The 22,915-nt window shown below is 46.3% G+C and overlaps 1 protein-coding gene and 1 non-coding gene across 2 annotated transcripts; both read right to left on the bottom strand.

The window, feature by feature from the left end:
• Positions 1–191: 191 nt before the first annotated feature.
• On the bottom strand, positions 192–21,088 carry TOMM34 (translocase of outer mitochondrial membrane 34). Its single transcript, XM_049779332.1, has 7 exons — positions 20,886–21,088; positions 11,734–11,833; positions 10,450–10,602; positions 8,432–8,568; positions 5,662–5,809; positions 1,145–1,271; positions 192–1,000 (listed from the first exon to the last, which is right to left on the bottom strand). The coding sequence occupies exons 1-7, from the start codon at positions 21,010–21,012 to the stop codon at positions 896–898; spliced, it is 897 nt and encodes a 298-aa protein (XP_049635289.1). The 5' UTR covers positions 21,013–21,088; the 3' UTR covers positions 192–895.
• Positions 21,089–21,427: 339 nt separating this feature from the next.
• Positions 21,428–21,534, bottom strand: LOC126019749 (U6 spliceosomal RNA). Its single transcript, XR_007499373.1, has one exon. It is a non-coding gene; the product is annotated as a U6 spliceosomal RNA (small nuclear RNA).
• Between the last annotated feature and the right edge of the window lie 1,381 nt (positions 21,535–22,915).

Below are 22,915 nucleotides of genomic sequence, written 5' to 3' on the forward strand. Positions count from 1 at the left end.
AAAAAAAAACACAGAGCAGACAGGGGTGGTAGTGGGTGGGGTCCTTGCCTTGTACCTAACCAACTGGGGTTAGATTCCCTAGAACCCCAGATGGTCCCCCAAGCCCCACCAGGAATGACTTATCAGTCAGGAATAAGCCCTGAACACTGTTGGGTATGGTCCAAAATTTAGGAAAAAAATAAACTCATAACTTATGTAGAAGAAAGTCTTTTACTGCAACAACTTAAACACATTCAACAGAGAGAAAGAAAAAGTTAAAATAAACATGCTCCAAAGAACAAAGTTGCCTGCAGGTGCCAGCATGGGGGTTCAGGCCAGTCCCTGCCTGGAAGGATCCGGATCCAGGAGGTCTTTCTCACCCCGCCTTTAGCAGCAGCCACCCCCTGTGCTCTAGGGAGCGCTTAAAGACCTCTATGCAGGAGGCAATGGCAGACAGCCAGACTGGGTCCCGACATCTAGGTTCTGCACTCCATTCGGGAGGGGCAAAGAGAGCCCCAGCTGAAAGGCACTGGGGCTCAGTTCCCGGGACAGTGCCTGGGCAGTGCGGAGGCAGCAGCCCAGTGAAACCAGCTCACCAGGTTGCTCTGGGGGCCGAGGGGCTAGGAATTTCTAGTACCCAGCATGCCTAATGAAGCAAGAAGGGCAGCGATGAATCTGGAGCGTGCTGAGGGCAGAACCCAAGCTCAATGCTTCACTGGGAGCCAGAGGGACGCTGAAGAGGGCTCGACAACCCAACTACAATGTCTGCGTTCACACTGAGCTTAATGGGAGCTTAATGGAAGGTGCAAAGATCTCTGAGGGCACAGGAGGGTGCGTGAGCTGGTGCTGAGGCATGCTGGGTCGTGGAGCAGGCACAGAGAAAGGAGGCAGAGGCTTCCCGCTACCATGTGGGTCTTCAGTTTAAATTCTGCTTCACTTCCTGCTGCAGCTTCTTTGCAGGACCATTCATGGGCTCAATCTGCAGGAGGCTGTTGAGGTCTGTAAGGCTGGATCTGTAATCCTAACAGGAAAGGGAGAGTGTGGGGTTGGCTCCCTGTGCACACAGAAACCAAAGGACTTCTCAGCCTGCAGGTGGGCCCTGACAGTGCCTTGTGAGCAAGTCTATGTATGGATTTGTTGGCACCTTGCATCAGGATCTTCTTACCTTGAGTGCTTTGTAGGCTTGAGCCCGCCTGTAAAATGCCTTCACATTTTTTCCATCCAGCTTGAGGGCCTCAGAGCAGTCCTTCACTGCTTCTTTGTACTGATTCAGGACCAAATGACAGAGCGCTCTGCATGCGGGAAGGAAGATCATGACAGAAGTTCCAATCACTTCTCAGGCTACTGGTAAACTTTGATCATTTGGGGAGTCAACCCAACTCTCCAAACACCTATCCCGTGTGGGTTTCTTGTTTGCTTCCAGCCTCCCAACCAACCCAGCCCCTCCCTTTTAGAGATGGAAAAACCCAATTCACTTGCCTGGAGCCTGATTTGCTGCTTCCCTCCCTACTCCCACATCTACCCAAGTACTCTGGAGCCCTTCTGGATAGGTTGGAAAGGGTTCCCTGAAGAAAGAACAGCGAACCTGGTCTAGAATCACAAGTATGTGTGGAGATGAAGGATGCATCAGAAATAAACTGTATAGAGATGCATCACTTATTTTTAAAAAGTCTGTATATAGGTTATGTACCCCAGAATGTTCTTGTGCAGGTAGGAATCTCCAATACCTAGTGGGAAGGGCCAACATCGTGACTGTTATTGCCAAAATGCTCACCAGATAAGTTGTTCCTGATAACCTGTTTCCCTGCGCCCCTCTGACCTGGGCCATCAGCCTTTCTTTCCTGCTAGTACAGCTGAAGCAGTATCCAAGACAGATTTCCAGATGCAGCCACAAAAAAGAGAGATGAACATGCTTGTTTTGAGCTGGGAATCACTTGGTTCCACCATGTGGTCAAAGCCACATGCCAGCTTTGACCAGTCTGAGAGGGAGGAAGGGCCTTGGTGTAAGCTCACCGTGGGGATACCTGCTCCTGGAGTCTGGAGGGGCCTATTTAGAAACCGACTGCCTGAACAGACGAGATGTCACAAAGCTGCATTCCCATCTGGGCCAGGCTGCTGGCTTGCCTGTCCCATCGTGACCATTTGAAGCACTGCAGCTCTGATGCTGGACAAGCCTGACAAGAAGTCTAAGCCAATGTGGGTCGGAGCAGTGGTGCAGAGTGGTAAGGCATCTGCCTTGCCAGCGCTAGCCTAGGATGGACGGCATTCGATCTCCCCAGCGTCCCATATGGTCCCTCAAGCCAGGATCAATTTCTGAGCACATAGCCAGGAGTAACCCCTGAGTGTCACCGGGTGTGAACCAAAAACCAGCCCACACCCTATTGTTGACCCTGAACAAGACATTCCAAGGTAGAATTTCCCATCCGGAATTCCTGGGCCGCAAGGAAACGAATGGTTATGAGTCACTGAGTTCTAGGGTAACATTCCTTGACCTCAATTCTCAGTGTGAGGAATACTAAGAAAACCTAGTATAGGCTTTAGAGAAAGATTTTTAGGAACTAGTGGAAGCATCACATAAGTCTTTTGTACTATGTAGTAATTTCAAAGTACAGATAGTCTGATAGGTGTGATCATATGTGACTTCTAAAGATCATATTAAGATATTAAAAAAGGGGCCCAGAGAGATAGCACAGCGGCGTTTGCCTTGCAAGCAGCCGATCCAGGACCAAAGGTGGTTGGTTCGAATCCCGGTGTCCCATATGGTCCCCCGTGCCTGCCAGGAGCTATTTCTGAGCAGACAGCCAGGAGTAACCCCTGAGCAACGCTGGGTGTGACCCAAAAACCAAAAACCAAAAAAAAAAAAAAAAGGGCCAGAGAACTAGCATGGAGCTAGGGCTTTTGCCTTGCATGCAAAAGGATGGTGGTTTGAACTCCGGCATTCCATATGGTCCCCAGAGCCTGCCAGGAGCGATTTTTGAACATAGAGCCAGGAGTAACTCCTGAGCGCTGCCAGGTGTGATCCAAAAAAATGAAACAAACAAACAACCCCCCCCCCCACACAAAGATACTAAAAAAAAAATCTAGCTTAGGGTCGGAGAGATAGTACAGTGGTAGGGCGTTTGCCTTGCACACAGTTGTACACAGTGGTTTGATTCCTGGCATCCCTTATGGTCCCCTAAGTATGCCAGAAGCGATTTCTATGCAAAGAGCCAGAAGTAATCCAAGTGCCACTGGGTGTGGCCCAAAAACTAAAAAACAAAAACAAACCAAAAAAAAAAAAAAAATCTAACTTAGGCCTGGCTGTGGCTGAACAGGCAGGTCTTGTGTCCTATCAGGTGGGTTCTCAATACGGATGCATACATGATTAAGTTTCAGCTCTACTGTGTATGAACTGGCGAGCTCTGGGATATTCACCCTTTTAGGGTACAATAACCTTTCTCAGAAGGGGCCTGAAGGCTAGTGGTGAGCACCACCAAGCAAGGCTCTTCTGGAGGCTCCTTCGGGCTGTATGTGGGGACACAGGAATAAACATCCAGACAGCTGCTCCAGGTGGTACAATAAAAGTGTCTAGGACACAGGAGAATTCCAGCAATACTGGATGAAAAATTCAGTTCTAGATAAGCTTATCAGTTTCCAGAAATAAATTATATTCTGGATCACTGGGGGCAATAACCAGTGATTTGTTGATGAAGAACAATGAGGAAAATCTCATCACTACAATGCACTATAAAGAAACAGGAGGGGCTGGAGTGATGGTGCTAGCAGTAAGGCATCTGCCTTGCAAGCGCTAACCTAAGACAGACCGCAGTTCAATCCCCAAATGGTCCCCCAAGCCAGGAGCGATTTCTGAGCACATAGCCAGGTGTGGACCAAAAAACAAAATAAATAAATAAATAAAAGAAACAGAACAGGAATTCAAACTGAGGCACAAGGCCAGAAAGAGAGCAGAGGGGTTAAGAACTTTCATTTCATCCCACCATCCTGGTTTGAGTTCCCAACACTTTATATGGTCTCCCAAGTACCAGTAGGGATGTTAAACACAAAGCTAGGACTAGCCACTGAGCACAGCTGGGGCTGGCCCACAAACAAAAACATATATGCAATACCTCAGAAAGAATCGTCAAGGTCTAGAGAGATAGTATAGTAAGCACTTGCCTTACACACAGCTGATTTGGGTTCCAGGTTCAATCCTAGGACCCCATGTAGCCTCCCAAGCACTGGCAGGAGTGACCCTTGAGCATTGCCAGGTACGGCCCCCAAACAAAACAAACCAAACAAACAAAAAAGGAAATCCTTCACTGACCCAAAGGGAGTACAGGGGTTAAGGCATTTGCCTGTATACAGCCAACAAGGGTCTGATCTCAACACCTCATAAGGTTTCCAAAGCACTTCCAACCCTGAGCACAAATAAAACAATTTGTTTTGTTTGAAACAAAACAAATAAAACTGGCACTGCTACATGTGTGTGAAGAACAGTAAATAATATGTCGTTTTAATGTGCAAAAGTCCAAGAAAATGAGTTAATAAAAGTCTCCACCAAGAGAGGTAAAATGATGAGCCAGGAACCAATGGGCTACAGCCTCCTATTAGCCAGGCAGAGCCTGGTCAGATCATCAGCAAAATCACAGGCATCAAATACTCAACGCTCTTTCCCACTCATTTAGCAGCAAAATACCCGAATTCACATCAAGCTAGAGAGAGTGAGTCTTGCTATCTCCCATAAGATAGTGCAATTTCCACTAGGCAGTACTAAACTATCAAACATTTTCTTCCCCCAAGAGTTTTGGCTAAAGAATAGTGAGTTTGGCCAGAGAGAGAGCATGGAGATAAGGCATTTGCCTTGCATGCAGAAAGATAGTGGTTCGAATCCCGGCATCCCATATGGTTCCCGAGCCTGCCGGGAGCAACCCCTGAGCGATGCCAGGTGTGACCCAAAAATGAAAACAAACAAACAAAGATTGTGAACCAAAGCTTAGTATGTGTATGTTGGGGAGGAAGACAAAACAGAATCTACTCTCTGAGAAATATGTGGTTCAGTCTTGGTCCCTTGCTGAACATCCAAGTTTCTGAGAGTATAATGAACAGGAAGATCTCTCTGGTATCACCATCTGATTCTGGTCTGTCATTTACCCACTGGGTGAGCTGAGGCAAAGTCCCTTCCTGCTCTGAGCCTCAGTTTTGTTGACCTTAAATCACGAAGCCCGATGAACACCAATTTGTGCAAATACTGACACAGAGCAGAGGGGTGACACCTCCTTCCAACCCCTTCCCATTAAGGCAAAGAATTGGTGTAGCCCCTCTCTAAGGCCAGTTCCTCATTACCTGGGATCAGTGTCAAGTGTCACGGGCAGGTGATGCCGACATTCTGAATGGGATCTTGGAGAGTGGGGACAGAGGGAATGGTGGAGAGGAGACTTGTGCTGTGGCTGGTTTTGCTTAACAGACCCCTCTTTTTCCGACCCTGTATGCTTCCTCAGGTAGTTACCGAGAAGGCTGACTGGAAAGGCTGGGCTCCCACCTGGCACCCTTATGTTTCTACCCCGTTCCCAAGAGTGATTGCGACTAGCCATGCCTGTCTCCTGGCATGTTCTGAAACACAGATGAAGTGCTTAGAATAAAGAGCTCAGAGAAGACACGAGCAGAGGTCCTAAAATGCCCGGACGAGAAGCTGGTGGGAGATACCTGTTGCTGTACGTGGCCGATTCCAGGTTACTAAACGAGAGGCTTTCACTGTACTTCTCAATAGCTTTCTTATGGTTTCCCTTCTTTACAAGCTCATTGCCTTCTTCCTTCAGAACTCTGGCTCTCTCCATATCCCCAGCAGAAGGCACTAAATGCAAATTCAGAAGAGGAGAAAACCATGGAGCAGGCACCCAGGTGAGATGCATGGTTTCAGCATCATCTCTTTTCAGTCATCGAATAAGCTTTCCTCCCTCAGTGAGAGCTTACATGACCATAACTAGTCATCTTTTGTAATCAACTGCCAGGAAAATCAACGCATAATTTTTTTTTTTGAGCTTGAAATTTCCAATCGAAACAAACATGCACTTAACCCTGGGTCTGGTCGTACTTAGCACTGCCAAGTAGCTAGATTTGGTATGCTCTACCTCTGATCCTCACCAGTGTCGTGAACAGTGACAGTGTGTTATTTGTCAGGATTAAAATCTGAGACTATGGAACAAAGTGCAGCACACCCTGAAAGCAGAGAGCAGGAGAGCACTTAAAGCAAGCGGCTAATGGCGAAAGAACAGAGCTCAGGACACAAGGGCCAGGTGCATGGGGAAGCCTAGATTCAAGTTCAAGTGGGCATCTGCACAGTCCTCTAAGCACTTCTGAGTGTAGCCCCCAAAGGAAAATCCAGAAGCCAAAAAAAAAAAAAAAAAAAAAAAAAAAGAAAGGAAAAAAGAAAAAAAATGGCAGAAGAACCTGCTGTCCCTCAGTATCTGTTCTCACCTGACACAGAGGCTCCAGCCAGTCTTCAAGGACAATGAAGATGGACAAAGTGAAACTCAAGTGCTTTATCCAAGTCTCTTACCCTTCACTGTGTGTCCCCTGAATCCCCTTAATTCTCACAACACTGTTTTTATTTTAAAAACTTGATAAAACGGGGCCGGAGAGATAGCATGGAGGTAAGGCGTTTGCCTCTCATGCAGGAGGTCATCGGTTCGAATCCCGGCGTCCCATATATGGTCCTCCCGTGCCTGCCAGGAGCAATTTCTGAGCCTGGAGCCAGGAATAACCCCTGAGCACTGCCGGGTGTGACCCAAAAACCACAAAAAAAAAAAAAAAAAAAAAAAAAAAAACTTGATAAAACAAAAACCAAAAAATACCCAACCCCAACTGAATATTTACGACAAGGGTAATAAATAAAATGAAACCCTTGAACTCCCGTTAAGAAATATTTATGATTTGGGAATGGGTGGGTGGTAAACTGCATTCCTTGCATCCAAGAAGTAGATTTGATCCCAGTACCATATAAAAAAAGAAACAAAACAAATAGACTATTTACTAAGCCCTTTGAAAAAGGGCCCCTTCCCAGTGCAATTTACCTAGATAACCAACACCAGCTCCAACTTCCTGCTTCTTTCTAGATTCTCTAGAGTTGTTTACTTATACCTGGCATTTACTTTTACTTTTCTTCCTACTGTATTTTAAAAACTCTACATGTGGGGATTGGGGCTTCTACCCTGTCTTCTGTGTCCAGGCACTTTGCATGGGGTCTGTGACAGCTACTAGGATTCCACAGACTGCCCAACTCTAACCTAAAGTTCCTATGTATTTTTCAAGGATCCAGCCCTGACCCCTGTTATATCTTAATATTGATCTTGTTGAGTGAGGCTTCTTTCTTTTCTTTTCTTATTCTTTCCCTCCCTCCCTTCCTTTCGTGAGGTTTCTTCCTCCCTCCCTCCTTTCCTCCCTCCCTCCTTCCTTCCCTCCCTTCCGGGCCACACCCTGCATTACTCAGGAATTACTTCCTGGCTTTGCACTCAGGAATCATTCCTGGTGGGCTTGGAGGACCATGTGGGATGATGGAAATAGAATCCGGGTCCATCGTATGGAAGACAAGCACCCTACCCGCACTATACTATTGCTCTGGCCCACAAGGCCCATTTTTGGGAACATTCTAGGGCTCCCCTGTGAGCTTCTGCTCAAAGAATATCTTTGTTGTTTTTCACACTGAGCAAACCCTTTATTTACCCTCCTTACCCAAGGGAGTGTCAGCCAGCTCTGGCAGAAGAGTGGATGCTTAGAACTGAGCTAACTGATAGCAAAATTTCTCATCACTTGGTCATGGGCTATTTCCAGATCTGTCAGTGACCTGGGAATACCCTCTCTCTTAGGGAATGCCAAAAAACAAACAAACAAACCCAAAAGCCAACCCTAACAATCTTCCCATTTACTCTTCCTTTGGGTCCTAAGGCAGGGGAAGAGGATGTGAGATCAGGAATGGCTTGGCTCTCTTTCTCAGCTCCTTGGGAAAGATAGAGTAAACAGCGGGGAAGAAAACTGAGAGAGGAAGAGAAACGGAGCACAAGTCTGGTAACATGCTGAGTGACCGGACAAAGCCCTGCCTGAAATTGTCTTCTGATCTCTTTAGTTTTGTGAACAAACACACTGACTGTTCATGAGGTCCAAAATGAACCAAGTGAATGTCCCTAAGGAGACACACACCGTCATGTAAATATCCTATGAGATATAAGTGTTTTTGAGAGAAAGGGAAGGAGGCTCGGTGACACCTCCCTTGATGCCAGGCTCAGAGCCCAACACTGTCCTCGCTGTAGCCAGGTCCTTCCTCACACTCACTGCACCTTTAAGGACAGTCTGTAAGGTTAAGACGTACGAGTCTGGGCTTTATTAATCTGATTACTTTTATAAAGTGACTTATTTAGACAGTGACTCTGTCTAAAAAGGCTGCAAGGAGACAAAGACTCAACAGGAAGAGGTGACTTACCTCTTTGTGTTCTAACTGTCGAATCTTTGGAGGGCAAGGCATCCCACCTCTTCTGGGCAGAGACAGGTACCAAAGGGATGCTGGGTAGCTTTAGGCGCCACTCAGGCCCATAGGAACCCATGAGTGTTTTGCTCATCCTGCAAAGAACAGTTGCATTACCAAGGGCTTCTGGGTCATGCAGTCCCATGCATAACAGCAACCACAGTCTCCTCTTTCCCCAGTGAGAGCCATAACCTCTGATATGGGAAGGAAATAGGAATCTGCCTGCTATAAATGTTGTGTCTGATCAGTTGGGTCTGCAGGTGTGGCAGTGCAGGTCACTTCAGAGTAGGGACTGTGGCCTTGTGGATGGCCCCAGAGCACTGAAGTCTGCCTCAAGCCTGCACATTTTCCAAGACAAGACCAAACACCGCCTACTTTCTCAACAGTACCTAACATTAGATCAGAACTCAGACTACATGGGTGCCAATCTACTCAAGTTGTTCTTAAATCCTCCTGTGGTTCCCATTCCCCTTATAGAGACTGTGACCTGGTCTCCTCCAATTTCTTCATCATTCAATGTCATGTGTCCTTTTGATCCTTAGGTCCAGCCTTTTCTTTTCCCTCTTCCTGGGGCAACTGCTTCCTCTCCAATCAGACTTTACAAAATAGGGTGGGGGAGTGATAGTACAATCGGGTTGGGAAGGCATCTGCCTTGTAAGTGATTCAGCTGACCCGGATCACGAGAGTAATTTCTGAGTGCAAAGCCAGAGTCCTGAGCACTACTGTGTGTGTGTGTGTGTGTGTGTGTGTGTGTGTGTGTGTGTGTGTTCATGAGAGTAATTTCTGAGTGCAAAGCCAGAGTCCTGAGTACTGTGTGTGTGTGTTTGTGTGTGTGTCTCCAAGCCAAAAACAAACAAACAAAAAACTCAGACTTCACACAAGTCAACAAAGGCCCCAGTTCTATTTTCCTGAACTAATTCCTCATACACCCTTAAGCTGCACAGCATCCAACTCTTCCAATTTCTTCTATTCTAGCACAGCTGATAAGAAGGCTGTGGATACTGCAACATCCTGACCCACCCTCCCTCTCTAGACCATTCATTTAGCCAGTATCTGCAGCTTCCTTTCTCTTTTTTCCTTGAATTTTCACTGACACCCAATGGTGCTCAGTGGTTACTGCTGGCAGTGCATGGGTGACCATATGGGATGCTGAGGATCAAATGCCAGTTGGTTACATATAAGACAAGCACCCTACCTGCTATGCTATCTCTCCAGCCCCTGGGTCCCAACCACTGTACATATTGCATTGCAGTGTAGCAACTGTGGGTTGTATCCTCAGCCACAAGTGAGACCCAAGCTCAAAGCCTGGCACAAAACTGGCAGTTTTTACTGAATGACAGTAACTAGAAGAAGGCAGAGAGAAATAAACCAGAAATGATGCACCTGAATTGATTTCCTGTTAAAGTCTGCTATTGAACTGGGTGGGTGGGGTCTGGCTTTCTGGTAGCAAAGAGAAACATGATCAGTTAGACAAACCAGCACCCGCCTATGATGAAGACAAATTGCTCAGAAAACTAGAAAGAGATCACACCTGTATTAGGCAACTCCTAGAAGAAAATATCTGTGTTCCCTTTATTCCAGCATTCCCTCAGTGCATCCACTATATATCTGAAATAGCATAGCAGGCCTCACTGAGTGAGGGCCACAAAGATGGCAAAATGGGGTACAGTTAATGCTTTGATGCAAGAGGGCCATATCTGAGCCCTAATATGGCATAACATCCTGACAACACTGACAGCAACTCTGAGAACCAAGCCAGAGACCCCCAAATCTATAAATCTTAGTGTAAATGAGTTTATTCCTCTAGGTCTCCCATAACCCCATCTCCATAAATGACCCTTCTTGCCTCCTCAGAAGCTCATTAGGCCTTTCTCAGCCCAGTCCATAGAAGTTTCTCCCAAGGACGACCAAGATGATGGGACTGAACAAACTCTGTGTGTGTGCGCATGCCAGAGGCCTGCCAAGGTGGGGCTCACCTGTTGACACCATCCAAGGCGGAGGTCACACGGTTATCAACCTGCAGCACAGTCTTGTAGTCAACGTAGGCCAGGGGGTACTTCTCCAGAGCCTCGTAAGCTGATGCTCGGCGCAAAAGGGGCTTCAGACTGAAGGGAACCAAAGCTAATGCTCTAGAGCAGAAGGCAGAAAGGCCAAGAGACAGTCAAGACAGCAGAACTTATCTGAGACAGTTTCTGAACAAGAGCTGCAACAACAGATCTTGCTTCAGAACAGAGCATAGAGAAGTGGGCAAAGAGCCATTGCTAGTGTGAAATTTGTGATTCCACATTCCATAAGAGCAACACCCTCCAAACTGAGATCTTTTGGATCTCATGCTAACACATTTCCACACAGTTATGGCCTGGAAGAAGATCCAGACTTTGCACTTCCATCACTAACCATGCGACCCCAGGCCAATCACTTTAATGCCTCCATTTTACAGGAATAGGGGAAGGGGGAAGAATGATGAGTGGACCCCACACAGGGACCCTGAGGGTGCAGATCTCACTCTTCATGTCTATCACCAGGGCATAAAACTAAGACAATATCACAGTAAAGTCTAAGAATGAGAAGAGCTCATATTTTGCATGCGGGAGGCCAGGGATGGATTTCTAGTAATGCATGGAAGTAGGGTAATTGCTTTGCACATGGCAGACCTGGGTTTGATCCCCAAGCATCCCATATGTTCCACTGAGTCCACTAGAAGTGATTCCTAAGCAGAGCCAGGAGTAAGCCTTTAGCACCATCAGGTGTGGTCTCCGAAAACAAAACCTGGTAATGCATAGTACCCTGAAACCACCAGCAATGTGGGTCCTGAGCATAAAGCTAAAGAATCTTCTAAATAACATGGCGCAGCAGTCCACACACTCTGAGCTGGACTTGTAATATGGCCACACTTAGGTTAAGCAAAGCTAAATTCTAATAGCAGGAGTTTCATACTGAAGGGAACCAAGGTTCAATCCCAGCACTGCAAACAAATCACAAACTACAAGCACAAAGAAGAATAGCCAGAAAACCCTTCAGCCACATCCAGATCCCCCTTATTGGATTAACCAGGTTCCTCCCTCTTCTCCAGCCCAGGGTATGGTCTGGATTCTTCCTAATTCAAATCCCAGGTCTCAGGAAAGCATTTTCTTGTGTTTCCAGCTTTCCCCACTGAACTATCTGTTTCTTAGGAGAAGGTTTTCTGTTGGAATTCCTGAACCCATTTCACTCCCTTCAAGAAAAAGGTCACACCTTAAGTACAATTAAGGATCACTTACGAAGTACAATCTTGGACACAGTCGGTACAGTTTCCATCCTTCAAGTGACAGGCTGCTCGGTTGGAGTAGAGGACGCTTTCTTTTTGAGGGTCGGAAGAACCTGTGCAAGGGAGGCAGAAAGCATGAGAGGATGGAGGATGATGAGGCTAGGAAAAGGATGTTTTGGGATACTGGGATCATTTCCCACCCTTGTTCTTTGAGCAATGGCAGTGATGACTGTGACCTGAACAGACTCACTGTTCCTGTGGGGCTGGCAAGCTAGTCACATTTTTTTTTTTTTTTTGATTTTGGGTCACAACTGGTTGTGCTTAAGGGTTATTTCTGGTTCTACAATCCTGGTGGCTTGGAGGACCATATGGGTTGCTGGGGATCAAACCTGGGTTGGCTGAGTGCAAGGCAAAACCCTATCTGTTGTGCTACAGCTTGGGCCCAAACTTGTCACTTACACAGGTACCAGAACCCAAGCCTTCTGCACTCACAGGGAACCAACACTGAACCTGGTGCTGGGTAAATATTACACAAAATAGCTCGTATCTCCTAGAATAAATCTACACTCTTAATTATTTGGGTGCGTGTTACCCCCTCCCCAAGGCTAAATGCTAATCTTACCTGAAGGTCAGACCAGCTCACAGATGGGAGGGGTTTGAGGTTGGTAATTAAAGACTTGGGGAGAGGTAAGAGGAAGATTCAGCAAGAGATTTAGCAGAAGTCAGGAGGAGTCAGGATGGAGAGAGCAGAGAGAGAATAGATGCAGGGCAGCTGAAGGAAGCTGCTTAAAAGGTTAGCTGAGAAGATATGTACATGATGATTAGAGCCTTCTAATAAAGCTTCATGTCTCCTGACTTCTACTGACAGCATGGATCATTTCCTTGCCGTTATCCTGAACCCTCAGACCCACCAGGCCGAAGAAAATACTGGCGCCCAGCAGGCCGAGAAAGGCCTCATCATACATCCACCATCATCCAGCACCATCAAGGACTGTATGAATTAAAAATTAATTCAACAGGTGTGTATATATGTGTTATTTTTATTAAAGCATGTAAAGCCAATAAGGGAAAAGGAACTTAGGTTAAATTACAAAGGTGAATATTACAAACCATGACAAAGATTCATTTTGCCTGGTCAAGTCACAATTAGGGTAAAGACTCAAGTCACTTAGGAGAGTTATTAGACATTTCGCTAAAGGCTGCCATTGCCCTAAGGAACCTGAGAGGCTCAAGTCTTTTATTATTGCTATATGGCCACAATAATTTTTGCTTTTATTTTTTGCTGGGGGTGGAGAAGCATCCAGCTGTGGAATTACTGTTCTGTGCTCAGGGATCACTTCTTTATTATTTTTATTTTTATTTTTTTTGGTTTTTGGGCCACACCTGTTTGACGCTCAGGGGTTACTCCTGGCTATGCGCTCAGAAATCGCCCCTGGCTTGGGGGGACCATATGGGACGCCGGGGGATCAAACCGCTGTCCGTCCTATGCTAGCGTTTGTAAGGCAGACACCTTACCTCTAGCGCCACCTTCCCGGCCCCACTTCTTTATTTTTAATCTTTATTTATTTTATTTTTTTAATAAACTTTATTTATTGATCCATTGATTGACTGGTTTTTGGGCCACATCCAGCAGAGCTCAGGGGGTTATTCCTGGCTCTGCGCTCAGAAATCGTCCTTGGCAGGCTGGGGGACCATATGGGATGCCAGGAATCGAACCGGCCCCTCCTGGGTAGGCCATATGCAGGGCAAATGCCCTACCGCTGTACTATCTCTCCGGCACACAGGGATCACTTTTTTTTTTTTTTCTGGCCACATGAAAATTTTACTACTGTACTTTCATCATCTCAATTTATTATCTTGGTCTTTCCTTCTTGCCTTTATATAAGGCCAGAAGAGAGACACTGGCTACTTTGACAACCTTAAAGCGGACTCCAGGAATGTCACCAACAGCATGCCCTTTGCGACGAAATCCAGCAACCAGAACTTCATCGTTTTCCTCAATGAAATTCAAGCAACCGGGCCCGGAGAGATAGCACAGCGGTGTTTGCCTTGCAAGCAGCCGATCCAGGACCAAAGGTGGTTGGTTCGAATCCCGGTGTCCCATATGGTCCCCCGTGCCTGCCAGGAGCTATTTCTGAGCAGACTGCCAGGAGTAACCCCTGAGCACCGCCGGGTGTGGCCCAAAACCAAAAAAAAAAAAAAAAAAAAAAAAAAGAAATTCAAGCAACCATCATTTGGTACAAAAGCTGTGATTTTCTTGCCCTTCTTGATCAGCTGAACATGGACACATTTCCTAATAGCAGAATTTGGCTGTTTGGCCTCAACACCAACTTTCTCCAGCACGATTCCTTTGGCATGGGAAGCACCTCCGAAAGGATTGGCCTTCAGGGCTGTGCCCAAATGCGCTTTCTTGTATTGCTTGTTGTGCCATTTCTGATCTCGCCAGTGGCTGCGGAGCTTGCGAGCTGTATGAAGACCGTGACACTTACCCATTCTGCCGGCAGCACGAGTCCCAGCGAAAAAGCAGGGATCACTTCTAATGAGGCTTAGAGGACCATATGTGGTGCTGTGTGACATGTGCAAGGCAAGCCTTACTCACTGTCCTATCTTTCTGGCTCAATGAATTTTGTTTCTGGAGCACACTGTAAGGTAGCCATGAGGCCTACTTCTGTTTTTATTTTTTTTTTGGTTTTGGGGGCGGCATACCTGGAGGTACTCGGGTTATTCCTTACTTATAGTACTATCAGCTCCCTGGCCAAATAATTTTAACTTTTGAAAATATTTTTGCCCACTAATTTTTTTTTTTTTTTTTTTTGGTTTTTGGGCCACACCCGGTGACGCTCAGGGGTTACTCCTGGCTATGCGCTCAGAAGTCGCTCCTGGCTTGGGGGACCATATGGGACGCCGGGGGATCGAACCGCGGTCCGTCTCCTAGGCTAGCGCAGGTAAGGCAGGCACCTTACCTCGAGCGCCACCGCCCGGCCCATTGCCCACTAATTTTAAAAAGATACACACACACCTAAACTCATGGCAGTAGTAGTTTCTTTTTCCTCTTTTTTTTTTTTTTTTTTTTTTTTTTTTTTTGTTTTTGGGTCACACCCGACAGTGCTCAGGAGTTACTCCTGGCTCCACGCTCAGAAATCACTCCTGGCAGGCTCGGGGGACCATATGGGATGCTGGGATTCAAACCACCGTCCTTCTGCATGAAAGGCAAACAAATATCCAACGGATGAGTGAATAGATATTGTGACTTATACTTAATGAACTACTAATCAGCTGTAAGAAAGAATGAAATCTTATCCTTTATCTGTTACAACTTGAACAGAGCTCGAGTAAATTAAGTCAGAGGGAAAAGAAGATTTGTGATATGTATCTGTGATAACTGATTTATTGATTTATAGTATGTGCTCTAGAGAATTTTGCTTCTGGGTGGAAACATTTTTTTTTGGTTTTTGGGTCACACCCAGCAGCACTCAGGGGTTACTCCTGGCTCTACGCTTAGAAATCGCTCCTGACAGGCTCAGGGGACCATTTGGGATGCCGGGATTCGAACCATCGTCCTTCTGCATGCGAGGCAAATACACTACCTTCATACTATCTCTCTGGCCCCTCTGGGTGGAAACTTTTAAAGGTGCTCACCATGCCTGTACTCTGGATGAACTTCCCTGTTCCAAGCTAAGAAAACACTAATTTCAAGAAATTCCCCATAGCCATACAAATAAGATTCTATGATGTGTGTTCACTCCTGTGTTGCTTGAGCATGAAGCAAAGTAATGATGAGTTTGCAGTTAGCACTCTGTAAAACCAGGTTCTTGGACCCCTGGACTTTGTCTAAGGTTTCAGATGCTGGCTTAGCCTCTGGTCTTATCAACCCAGTGTAATAAAGACCTCCTTGTTCTCCTACCAGAGATGGTCTCCGTGTGCTTGATTAAGCAAATTCCCATTGCAACTGAACCAAGCAGTGCCAGGAGATGGGGTGGTGAGAATGGGGATGGGGATGACAAAAGTAGACTGGAGTGGTAAGTTTAGTTGCAGAGGGTATTTGGGACTTTGGTGATGATGGAGGTAGAGTAACTCTATACATAACATGAACGTGGGGTGGGGGTGTGTCTTCCAAATGCTTTCGGGATCAGTTGTCAATAGTACACAGCAGGTAAGGTGCTTTCCTTGCACGTGACCAACCCATGTTTGATGGCCAGCATTCCATTTGGTCATCTGAACACTGCCAGAAATAATTCCTGAGCCAGGAGTAACCCCTGAGCATCACCGGGTGTGGTTCAAAAAACCAAATGGTGCTTTTGGTCATGGGCTGGTTAAATGTGGTTAAATGTGAGGGTTTGAGGATGTGATACTACTTAGGCCCTACAGTGCCAGAAACTACTCAGGCTATCCTCACAATCTGAGGGCTTCCAGGGCTACCGCTAGCAAAGCTTAGGGGACCATGAGGTTGGTGGTGGGGCCCTAACCAGGACTGGCCACATGCAAGACATTTACCCTAATCCCATGTATTATCTCTGGACCTCCCCTGCAAAGCAAAAATATTTTTTTAACCAACCCATACCCACCAGTTTGGACCATAACTAAAACAAAAATTAACATGTATTGACCCAGTAATTCCATTTCTAGGCATATTTTCCAAAGAAATGAGAACAAGCTTCCTTGAGAAATTTGAAATACAGAGAAATCAGATATCCTATAACCACACTCACATACATTTAGATTGCAGCCTTTTTACCTTCCCCATTGCTGTGGCTTCACTCATTTCCACCTCCTGACCTTTGCTCTTATTCTCAAACTTCCAAAGGCCAGCTCCTCCTGAAGCTAGTATACAACACTGATATGCAGTTATTTAGCTGTATTGTCTATCAGTCACAGCTAAGATGCAGTGTCACTTCAGATCTCTGAAAGCTTTTCCTATGAGGCATTGCACTGCCTAGTCTTCTGCAACTTGCTTTTCTCCACTATCCTTGGAGGAATGTTTCATGTTCAACTTTATGGATGTGGTATCTTTCATTCAATTCCCATAATAATGAACATAGCAAAAGCACAATCACTTTTTCTCTTATTTAGCTAGGGTCTGAGTGAGCAAAGAGCAAATAAAAACACAAATGCCCTAAATGAGAAAGCACAGGTTCTTCAAAGGTGTTGTCTGTTTCATGGGACCAGTGGTGGGCTGCTCTGCGTTTCAGTACTATGTGGTGGAAGAGAATCAGAACCCACAGAATCCCAAGCCTGCCTAGGATCCTCCATCTGTTACCTGATCCAGTCATGTGAAGGGGAGATTTCAGACATGCTACAAATGGTCCAGTGTTAGCTTTGCTACCTGTCTCCTTTCAGAATCAATAAAGGGACTTACTCCAAAATGAATGGTCTATCAGTAACAGGATCAAGACCAAACTCAGGTCTCCTACCTTGTCCAGACATTAGAGCAGATCTAGAAACTCAGAACAGACATAGAAAGCAAATACTTCTCCAAGCCAGTTGGGGTGGAATTGAAGAAAAAGCAGAAATAGGGGCCGGTGAGATGGCGCTAGAGGTAAGGTGTCTGCCTTGGAAGCGCTAGTCAAGGAAGGACCGGTTTGATCCCGGCGTCCCATATGGTCCCCCCAAGCCAGGGGCAATTTCTGAGTGCTTAGCCAGGAGTAATTCCTGAGCATTAAACGGGTGTGGCCCAAAAAACCAAAAAAAAAAAAAAAAAAAAAAAAAAAGAGGCAGAAATAATATCTCAAGATATTATTATGGAGAGATAGTATAGTGGGTAGGGAACTTGCCTTGCATGGAGTCAACCTGGGTGTGGTCCCTAGTACCCTTTCTGGACCTCTGAGCCCACCAGGAATGATCCCTGAGTGCAGAGACTAGAAAGAAGCTTTGGGGCCAGAGCAATGGCAATGGGTAAGGCGTCTGCCTTGCCAATGGCCGGCTCAGGTTCAATCCCAGGCATCGCATATGGTCCCCCAAGCTTGCCAGGAGCCATTTCTGCACGCAGAGCCAAGAGGAACCCTTGAGCATTGACGGGTGTAGCCCCAAACCAACCCCCCCCCAAAAAAAGAAGTGGCCCCCCCAAACAAGACAAAAACAAAGGCAATACCTCAGATTTCTCAATAACTTGTCAAATAAGGCTGAGATGGTGAAGAAGGCCTAGAGATGAGGGTTTCAGAAAAGGCGGACTGGTTTGAAAACACAAATACTGAAACCAGACAAAACTGAAATTTGGAGATGACTGTGGGGAGAAATCTAGCAAAATTGTTAAAAAAATATGGATCTAGGGCTCGGAGAGATAGCACAGCGGCGTTTGCCTTGCAAGCAGCTGATCCAGGACCAAAGGTGGTTGGTTCAAATCCCGGTGTCCCATATGGTCCCCTGTGCCTGCCAGGAGCTATTTCTGAGCAGACAGCCAGGAGTAACCCCTGAGCACAGCCAGGTGTGGCCCAAAAACAAAAACAAAAACAACAACAACAAAAAAATATATATGGATCTAGGGGCCAGCACAGTGGTGGCGCTAGAGGTAAGGTGTCAGCCTTGCCAGCGCTGACCTAGGACGGATCGCGGTTTGATCCCCCGGCGTCCCATATGGTCCCCCAAGCCAGGAGCGACTTCTGAGCGCATAGCCAGGAGTAATCACTGAGCGTCACACCAGGTGTGGCCCAAAAACCAAAAAAAAAAAAGAAAAAAAAATGGATCTGGGGGGTCAGAGATATAGGATGGAGGTAAGGCATCTGCCTTGCATGCAGAAAGTTAGTGGTTCGAATCCAGGCATCTCCTATGGTCACCCTGAGCCTGCCAGGAGCGATTTCTGAGCATAGAGCCAGGAGAAACCCCTGAGCACTGCCCAAAAAAACAAAAACAAAAATATGGATCTGGGGCCAGATTGTCCCATACATGAATCCTGTCTCTGACATCTCCTCATTTAGCAACTGCAGTTCCTCATCTAGAAAATCTTTCTCACAATTAAGAATTAAGAAAAAAAGAAGCAATGTTTGTACTGTATAGCTTACAATAGAGCACTCAACTATTATTAGCCAAGAACAGGAAAGGAGAAATAGGTGAAGGGAAACAAATACCAGAAGCATGGCAAGGGCTTCCTGGGAGGACTCCTGGGCAAGAAACCTAAGAGAAGGGGCATTAAAGAAAGGGATGTAGCCCGTAAAATGAGCTACAGGTTGGGATAAAAAATAACATTACGGTGGCGCTAGAGGTAAGGTGTCTGCCTTGCAAGCGCTAGCCAAGGAAGGACCGCGGTTCAATCCCCCAGCGTCCCATATGGTCCCCCCAAGCGAGGGGCAATTTCTGAGTACTTAGCCAGGAATAACCCGAGCATCAAACAAGTGTGGCCCGAAAAACCAAAACCAAACAAACAAACAAACAAATAAATAAATAACATTTTGTGGTTTCTTAGGCTGGAGAGATAGTATAGGGGTTAAGGAATTTGCCTCACAAGTACAACCCAGGTTCAATCCCCAGCACTGCATGGGGTCTTCCTTGAAAGTGCCAGGAATCATTCCTGAATATAGAGCCAGAAAGAACTACCATGTGGTGTGGCCTACCTTTTCCCCCCAAATAAAAATGCTTCCTCTATAGAAGCTCCCCCTCAGAAAAAAAACCCCACACCCAACCTCTTTACTCTGGCTTGTTGTAGACAAGCCTGTCTCTCCAATATATTCTCTCTTTCCTGGCTCACTATGCCACAGCTCTCAGAACCACACTTGTTCTGTTTGGGGACCTTAGTAATTACAGTTCCCTCCACTTAGAATGTCTCCACCCAGATTTTATGTTCTTTTCAACATTCAGGCATCACCTCAAATGTCACTTCTTCAAAGACATTGTCTGCCCTCCCACTCTGCAGAATTCCCCAGCCACCTTTCAATCACATCCCACATTCACCTTCACAGTCATGATCACTACCAAGCAATTCATATGCATTACTTATTTACTAGCCTTGAGCCAGGAAGAGTGTGGAAGAGTGCAGATGGTAAAAAGCCTATAAATGGTTCACCCCAGTTCAATCCACAGTACCACCTAAGCCTCCAAATACCACCAGGAGTGCTCTCTGAGCACAGAGCCAGGAGTAAGTCCTGAGAACTTCCACGTGTCCCCTGACCAGAAAAATAGAATACAAACAATCCTCAATCCACTCTCCCCAAAACAAAAACAGGATTACATATCAACACCCCCGCCTTGGGTATATATCCAGAAAAATCCACAGCAGGATCTTGAAGACATATACACATCCATATTCATCACAGCTTTATTTTCAACAGTGAAAATGTTTAAGTAATCTAAATGTCAATCCACAGTTGAATGGGAAAGGAAAAAAAAAGAGGAGTGGATGATATGTACAAGGGTGTATTTAAAATTGGAAAGGAAGTATGGAAATAGTGAAGAGGGCTGGAAAACACACTTTGCATGTAGGAGGCAATGGTCCCCAATGGACTGCCTGGAGCAGGTGTAGGTCCCAAAACCCAAAGGGAAATCCTGTTTTATGCTACAATATGCATAATATTCTCCAGGGCATTATCCTACATGGCAGAAATTAGCCATCAAAAATACCAAATACTGCATTTTCCCTCTTAACCTGACCTATGGAAAAGTGGTCAATATCCTCAGTATAGAAAAAAGTGGACTCCCAGGTTTGTGGGAGAGTGGAATTCATGTCTAGTGGATATAAGTGTTTCATTATTGCAAGATGAATTTCTAGAAATACACAGCAGAGTGAAGAGCCAACACTTGGTTAAGGTATTAACTTGGGGGCGAGAGAGATGGCATGGATGGAAGGAAGCGCCCTTGGCTGGCACATGGCCGACCCCTGAGTAACTCGGTACTATTGCTCTTGGGTTTTTCTTCCATTTAGCAAAAAACCAAAACCCAACACAAAGATGCTAAACTTGGCGTGTCTACGAAATTAATTAACATTAATATAACATAAGCCTGTTAACCCACTTAGTGGGGGGGAAATAAATCAGTAATAAGACCATTTTAGAGTGAAGGGGGAAGGCTAGGAAGAGGGGGGGGCGGAAATAAGGGATCAGGGGACAGGAAACGGACAGGTGGGGCGAGGACAGAGGTCCCCAAGAGACGAGAGGCCGGTGTAGGGAGTTGGAAGGCGCGGGGGTGGGGGGCCGGGGGGGGGAAAGCAGACCGAACCGAAAAGTGGGGTACAGGTGCTACCTTGCGCCTGCAACACCTTCAGCGCGCGGCTGTAGAAGGCGGAGGCCTCGGCGAACTGGCCGTTGCGGAAGCTTTCGTTGCCGGCGGCGGAGAGCTCCTCCACGGAGTCGGGGGGCTGGGGGGCCATCCCGGGCCTGAACCGGCACGATGCCAGGCGCCGCCGTTCCCCCGGGCGAGTCGCAGGTTGGACCTTCCGGGGGAAACGCCGAGGCCCGGCAGCCAATCAGGCCCGGGGGCAGGGAGGCGGGGCGAGCTTGTGCGCAGCCGCACTGAGAGCGCCCGCCCGGTGCGCGTGCGTAGTTGGGAATGTCTGGGCTAGGGAAAGGAAAAGCCGGAAGCGGTGCTGGTGCGAGTGGACCGGACCCTGTTTCGTCTCCTTTAGTTTCGTTTCTTCTTTTCTTTTCTCCCCTTCTTTCCTTTTCCTTTCCTTTCTTTCCTTTTATTCTTTCATTCTTCTTTTCCTTTTTTCTTTCCTCATACCTTCCTTCCTCTTTTTCTTTTTATCATCTATTAACCTATCATCAATCTAGTTTTTTTTTTTTTTTAATATAGATCGCTTCACGAATTTGCGTGTCATCCTTGCGCAGGGGCCATGCTAATCTTCTCTGTATCGTTCCAGTTTTAGTATATGTGCTGCCGAGGTGAGCACATCAATCTAGTTTTTGCTCTACACTCCTGGCGGTTGTCGAGGGACAACCGGGAACTTAACCCTCTCGGCCACGTGCAAGCAAGTACCAGAGTGCCATGGACTCCATCCCCAGAATCCCCAGGTCTGGACGCTTGCGTTTTAACCGCCTTGCAGCCAGTTAACTCAAGTGCAAATGAAGACTTTTCTCCTATTGTGTACGAGGGAGGGAAACAATAAACTAAAGCAGAGAAAGGCCTTTCAGAGGGCCAGTTGAGTTGCAAATTGAGGAAATGTAAGAAGTGGGGTTGGACACTTAGGGCTTGCTTGCAAAGGCAAGTGCAAAAAAACCTACTTGGTACCTTAAGACTTTTTTTTTTTATTTAAAAAGAAAATAAAAGTCATTGCTAACAGAGATTTCAGTTAATTTTCAGTCTCTTTAAATTTCACTCAAAGTTCTACTTATTACGCCTATTGTTTGGAAAAACTGCTTCTCTAGCCTCCTAACCTTCGCTTATGTTCTTCAGAACCTCCTAAACCTGGCCCACCCTAATCCAGACTCAAGCTCCAATCAAGCCATATTCCATCCCTGAAAACCTTTCCTGATTCCTCTCTTCCACCTTGCCTGTATCTATTGTTCATAGACTTTCTTCCATTTAGCATATTCTCCAAGAATCTTTAAAATCAGGAAGAAAACTTAATCTTTCTCTCCTTTACACTAATGAGATCTGGCTCCTTACATGTTCTTTTTTTGTTTGTTTTTGGTTTTTGGGCCACACTCAGTGATGCTCAGGGGTTATTTCTGGCTATGTGCTCAGAAATTGCTCCTGGCTTGGGGGACCACATGGGACACCCAGAACAGTCCTGAGTCAACCACGTGCAAGGCAGAGGCCTTATCACTGTGCTATCACTCTGGCCCCTCCTTACATACATGTTCTTATAAGAACTTGGCAACAAAAATCTGGTCTCTGCTGCCTGAAATTTGTGTGAACTCTTAAACCAACTTGACTACACAATTTCTAATTCTGGGTGGCTATTCTAGTTGAATCCCTGCAGCCCAGCTCAGACCCCACACAAGAGGAAAGAATGAAGAGGAAAGTGAGAAAACTGAATTAGGCACACAGACCCTGGTTGCCTACTCAGCAGCTTCCATAAATCTGAATTTTACCAAAGATTCTCCAGTTACAGCAATGAACCAGAAGAGTTTCACTACCAAGGAAAGTTTTTTGGTTTTTTTTTTGTTTGTTTTTGGGCCACACCCCGAGGTGCTCAGGGGTTACTCCTGGCTGTCTGCTCAGAAATAGTTCCAGGCAGGCTCGGGGGACCATATGGGACACCGGGATTCAAACCAACCACCTTTGGTCCTGGATCGGATGCTTGCAAGGCAAACGCCGCTGTGCTATCT

Source organism: Suncus etruscus, chromosome 9 (assembly GCF_024139225.1).
Source record: "Suncus etruscus isolate mSunEtr1 chromosome 9, mSunEtr1.pri.cur, whole genome shotgun sequence".
Classification (NCBI taxonomy): domain Eukaryota; kingdom Metazoa; phylum Chordata; class Mammalia; order Eulipotyphla; family Soricidae; genus Suncus; species Suncus etruscus.

Bases quoted from the DNA above. Each gene is read 5' to 3' on its own strand.
- TOMM34 (XM_049779332.1), bottom strand. From the start codon at position 21,012: ATGGCCCCCCAGCCCCCCGACTCCGTGGAGGAGCTCTCCGCCGCCGGC. The intron at 11,834-20,885 runs GTAGCACCTGTA...TCCCTTGCACAG, and splicing joins GAAGGTGTTGCAGGCGCAAG to GTTCTTCCGACCCTCAAAAA. The intron at 10,603-11,733 runs GTAAGTGATCCT...CTTCTGCTCTAG, and splicing joins TGTGTCCAAGATTGTACTTC to AGCATTAGCTTTGGTTCCCT.